Here is a 5,414-nt window from a genome sequence, read left to right as displayed (position 1 = left end):
GTATCTTTTTATAACTTCTAACAGAACCTGATTTGTGGATAGCGCAAATCATACGTACATTCATACATTCGAGAGACCGAGTCCAAATAATGATTAAATGATGGGGGTGGGGGAGGCAAAATTTAATTTCGATTTAGGCTAAAAAAAAAAAAAAAAAAAAAGAAAAAGTTACTTGAATGCGACGAGGATGGGATTCGAACCCACGCGTGCAGAGCACAATGGATTAGCAGTCCATCGCCTTAACCACTCGGCCACCTCGTCCTCCTGGCAACGTATGCGTAGCATTTAGGGTGTTGAGTATTCAGACCCCAAACTACCTTTCTGTATTGTTACATTTAGTTGTTACTGACTGAACCTAAAAAAAACGCTGCATTTTGTTGCAGCTAGGCCAGATGTAGCTGGGAGGAGAGGCTAGCATTCTAGTCTACTGTGGTAATGCTAGGCTGGTCCGGACCCAGCTTTTACCTGCGTTTCGTTTGCCTCTGAAGTCAAAACTCTGAGCTGGGTTTGACAGCCTTCCAGTTCCATAGTGGACACTGTTCGCAATACCTTTTAAAACCATCATTTTAAGCTTTGTTTTTCGATCAGCAGACACCGCTTTTAATTTCTTCAATTTAGAGTCGCAAGCGCTAGTAGCCTAATTAATTTTAGACAAGCTTTTCTTTTAATAAAACGTGTTTCCATCAGCTTACTGAAATGAAAGTCTACGTTACAAATCAGAACTAGGGTAGTCGGAGTTGCTCCCTCTTTTCAAGTAGGAAGTCCGACTTCGGAATGCGTTCCAGTTCACGTTTTGACTGGGAAATCGTAATTTCAAAGTTCCGATTTCCCGGAACTTTGAAGGAACACACATCTTCTGCTTCTGTTATTATACATTTGCTGGATGTAGTTAACGCTTGTTGCAATGACCTCACAATTTTAGCCGGTTGCCTTTGAACGCAGAGAAGCTATGCTCAGTTTTTGTACATTTAATTGGCCGTGGAGTGTAGAGCGTTTCCTTATCCCTGTCCGTGTGAGGGTAGGTCTGTCAACTGTGCTTTCAATTTGCAAAAGAAAAAAACCCCTCAAACTATGAATTTATATTTATCAAATTGAAAGAAAAAAAACAACTGTTAAACAATTTCCCCATTTGAAAGAAATCAAAACTGCTTTTCATGTTTATTTAAATGACCAGACATTCTGTTCTGTTTCTGAAATCAACAAAAATGCCCTTCTGAAAGATATAGAGGAATTCAAGGCCTCTAGAAATTCCCGGTGTATTGGGCTCTTTACTTCCTTCTTTCACCTAAATTAAAAGGCTGTCGAGTCAAAAAGTGAATATAAGAACCACTAGTTTTCCAGTCATTTAATACAATCTTCTAATCAAATATCTGTCCTTTTTCACTTTTAAGCCATAGTCACCTGGTATAAGTTTCTTGTAAACTGGCCAATCGAAATCTGCTGAATCTAAACAAACTTAAACACTCCTAGGAAACTTCACCAGGATTTACAGTCAGCTGGTGTTTTGTGTTTTTGAAATTCACTGTGAAATATCTCATAGTCTTCTTAGTCATCTGGATTTATGTTGCTAGTTAACATTAGCGTCCAATATAAGATGCTAGCAGTTAGATTAGATAATACCCTATCGGATACAGTTCAACAACAAACAAGCAGGTGCACATGTGAGAACTACTTGCTGTAACAATCAGTAACAGCGTGAGTCAAAGTCCTTTGGTTCATCACCATAAACCTGATCCCCTTCGAACACATTGGAGGGCACACTTAAACCAGCAGCAGCATTTAGTCACACACACTTTCTATCACAATGGAGAGAGGACTCTTTCTGCTGGGGCTTGTGGTTTTGACTACATCCTCCACCGTGAGTACTGAATATATACAGAATTCATAGTGAGTGTTACTGGTTTTAATTGCACTCACTTTTACTGGATTTGCTTTGTTCAGATACCGCGTTTCAGTGAAGTACACGGTACGTAAAATGGGAGAAAACTTCTATTATGATTTTTTTTTATAACAATAAGATACAATTTGTCAGGTAACAAACCCATGTGTATGTATTGCAGAGGTGTACGAGAATGGCGAAGATGAGAACCCCATCCTAAACATTGGTAAGCAGTGACAGTGCTTGACTTCATAACATTAACTTTAAAACAAAGACGTTGAATCGTGGTCACTTTTGCTGCAGATTCTGATGCTGACCTCTTTGAGGGAGACATTTTGCTTCCTGTAAGTTGGAACCAGACGATTTTTCTTTTGCTAAATCACGTCAATGTCAGTAATTATTGAGAGCTGTTAGGCCTTGTACTCCTTAGAGACTAAAGGGCAACATCTCTTTGAGATAATAGTGTGTTTTTTGATTGGGTGTTTTACTTAAGTAACTTTATGTTGCAGAAAGAAAAGAATGCCCTGGTCAACCAAAGATATAGGTGGAAATTTCCAATCCCTTACATTCTTGGGGATGATTTAGGTGAGCTCATATAAAGCGGAGGATACTCTCACTGAATGATTGTATTCAAACATATGAGTAGTTGATTGAGTTCAAAGAACAGAATTGATAAATTCCAGAGAAATAAATGCTGTAAAAGTAGGTTAACATTTAAATATTGCTGAATGAAATATTAAGTCAACTGATAGCTTACAATGTAGAGCAAAGGGAAATTTACATAGGATTTACTTTGGATGCAATACCACGCATCATTTAAAGTAATTTAAATTGGTTTAGCTAAGTTTAACTTCCAGAGTTTCTGTGACTGAACCTTTGAACAAATCCAGAAAAAATGGGGCAGAGAGAGAAAAGTAGGTTAAATGAAACACTAGTTTCTAAAATAAAACCTGTTATTTGCAAATCAATTGGTAGGAAACACAGTGAGATAAGTCCTAGAGAACTAAGTTTAAAACCCATAATAGAGCATGGTGAGGGTTCTGTCATGCTGTGCGACTGTTTAGTTCCCTCATGGAATAAAGATGTTGAAAACAAGATGAAAACAAAATTACTTTAATTATATATATTATTATTATTATTATTTTAAAGACCTGGAAATGAATTGTCCATGTTGACTGAGAATTTAAACCAATACATTAGCAGCTCTGAAACATCTATCAATATCTTTAGAGCCTGTGAGTGACAATAAAGACCATTAATTATTCCTGAGATGTTTGTTGTTCACATTGTACTTGATCATCCTGTCAGTTCCTTTTTCTTTTGTTCAGATCTGAACGCTAAAGGTTGCGTCCACCAGGCGTTCGAGATGTATCGTCTCAAGTCTTGTGTTGACTTCAAGCCGTATGAGGGAGAGAAAACTTACATCAAGTTTGAGAAGAGGGGAGGGTAAAGCAGTAACTGTCTTTTCTGTTCACTCCATGTCCAAAATATCGAGCTATATCCAGAAGTTTTGACAATTTTTTGCAATTGTCAAATCTGTCAAAATGGTATAAGCATTCTGAACTGTTCCATGAAAACCTAATATGTTCTTTTCAAATGGGTTAGTTTTAAATAAGATGTAATGGGGCACATACCTTTCAAAAATTCACAATTTTATCACATCAGTCCACAAGTAACACCCTTTTCATCGTACTGTGACAGTAGTTTGTAGTTTTGTGTGCAAAACTTTGTCAATATCCCGCTAATGTTAAAAAAAAAAAACAATTTCGAAATTGTGGTGTTTCCGTTGAATAAGAAGTCACACATAAATGCGTTTGTTCACATGCTAAGTCATAGAAAAACCATAGCGCCCCATCATCCTCCTGCCACTTCCTGTCATCTTTTTCGTCTTTCATCAGCATCGGATCATTGATCAAGTGATTTGCGTGACACGAAAAAAAGTGTTTCCATTAGTTTAGCAAAAAAAACCCAACAACAAACAAATTTCGAGCCATGTGGCTAAACAAAACCACATCAAAACTTTTTATTAGAAAACGTGTTTCCATTAAGCTAATTTATTTTCGTAATTCCAATTTGCGCAACTGTATGGCCAATGGAAACGCAGAAACAAACATCACTGGAGTGACTTGTATTGATGGGACATTCTGCCTTTAACCAGCTCCCTCTCCTGTCAGGTGCTTCTCAAGCGTTGGCGACCAGCAGAATGGTCAGATCTTATCTTTGGGAACAGGCTGTGACCATAAGGCTGTGATTGAACACGAGCTGCTGCACGCTCTGGGATTTTACCATGAACAGTCTCGTACAGACAGAGATGACTATGTTGACATTTGGCTGGACCAGGTGACACCAGGTACCTCCGGCACCTGAATATGTGAAGAATGAAATGCTAGTTTGAATGTTTTTCAGTTGTTTGACGTAAAGATAAAATCCTCTGCAGGACTTGAGCACAACTTCAACAAATACAACGATGACTTCATCACCGATCAAAACACGGCGTATGACTATGAATCTGTTATGCATTACCGACCCTTCTCCTTCAACAAGAATGAATCCATTCCCACAATCACCACCAAAATTCCAGAGTTCTACAACATCATCGGCCAATATCGTGACTTTAGCAAGATGGACACCCTGAGGCTCAACCGGATGTATAACTGCTGTATGTATATTTTGCAAAGTCAGCTTCTTATGGACTTTCTAGCTAGAAATATAAATCCCCAGAAATAAACATTGAAGTTGCCCCTCTCTTTTACCATAGCTGGGCCTCTCACCCTTCTGGATCAGTGTTCCTTTGAGTATGCAAGCATCTGTGGGATGATCCAGTCTTCTAATGACGATGCTGACTGGGTCCATTTGAAGAGCAGTGCAGGGGATGAGGATCATACGCTCCTGGGAAGGTGCAGAGGTCAGAGTTGAAGAAGTTCACTTCTAAAACCCAACAAAACTGAAGCTCAGACTTTTAAAAGACTCCTCTTTCACTTATCTCCAGATGCAGGATACTTCATGTACTTCAACACCCGGACCGGAGACCCTCTGCAGTCTGCTCTACTAGAATCCCGAACCTTTTACCCCAAAAGGAAGCTCCAGTGTCTGCAGTTCTTTTACAAGATGACTGGAAGCGCCCAAGACAAGCTAGTTGTATGGGCCAAGATAGACGATGGCACCGGCACTGTCCGCAAAATGAGGAAAATACATACCTTCTATGGTAAACGGGACAAGTTTCAGAGTCGCTAACAGGAGTTTTTCCTTGAAATTCATTGAAGCTTATCTAATCCGATTTGCATGCAGACAGTATGAGCCACAGTGAAACAGGTGCACAAGTGAATAAATATAGTATTCAAATTAAGATATTTTTAAAAACCCTCAAATAGGCTCTCCTGATGGAACAACACCTACCTTTTGGCTGCCGTAACATTCCAGGAGCCTAAAGCGTGTCAAGTGTTACTGGGCCTAGGTATCTCTGTTCCCCAAACTGCATTTTCTTTCAAATAATTTAGATGTGCTCTACAAAAAAAAAAAAAAAAAAAAAAAAAAA

The 5,414-nt window shown here is 38.8% G+C and overlaps 1 protein-coding gene and 1 non-coding gene across 2 annotated transcripts in view; one reads left to right on the top strand and one right to left on the bottom strand.

The window, feature by feature from the left end:
- Positions 1-179: 179 nt before the first annotated feature.
- On the bottom strand, positions 180-261 carry trnas-gcu (transfer RNA serine (anticodon GCU)). The gene has a single exon. It is a non-coding gene; the product is annotated as a tRNA-Ser (tRNA).
- An 879-nt stretch (positions 262-1,140) lies between these two features.
- Positions 1,141-5,414, top strand: part of mep1a.1 (meprin A, alpha (PABA peptide hydrolase), tandem duplicate 1) — a 10,268-nt gene continuing 5,994 nt past the window's right edge. The window contains exons 1-10 of the mRNA XM_015028350.1: positions 1,141-1,858; positions 1,942-1,966; positions 2,061-2,105; positions 2,183-2,223; positions 2,389-2,464; positions 3,208-3,325; positions 4,054-4,229; positions 4,317-4,538; positions 4,638-4,784; positions 4,869-5,084. Coding sequence (XP_014883836.1) covers positions 1,805-1,858; positions 1,942-1,966; positions 2,061-2,105; positions 2,183-2,223; positions 2,389-2,464; positions 3,208-3,325; positions 4,054-4,229; positions 4,317-4,538; positions 4,638-4,784; positions 4,869-5,084 — 1,120 coding nt within the window. The 5' untranslated portion in view covers positions 1,141-1,804. The remainder of the gene's footprint in view (positions 1,859-1,941; positions 1,967-2,060; positions 2,106-2,182; positions 2,224-2,388; positions 2,465-3,207; positions 3,326-4,053; positions 4,230-4,316; positions 4,539-4,637; positions 4,785-4,868; positions 5,085-5,414) is intronic.

The sequence above is a fragment of the Poecilia latipinna genome, unplaced genomic scaffold (genome assembly GCF_001443285.1).
Source record: "Poecilia latipinna isolate Pla-1442-1.1 unplaced genomic scaffold, P_latipinna-1.0 Scaffold122, whole genome shotgun sequence".
Classification (NCBI taxonomy): Eukaryota; Metazoa; Chordata; class Actinopteri; order Cyprinodontiformes; family Poeciliidae; genus Poecilia; species Poecilia latipinna.
Note: the sequence above shows the minus strand (reverse complement) of the source record. Positions and strands in the feature narration are given on the sequence as shown.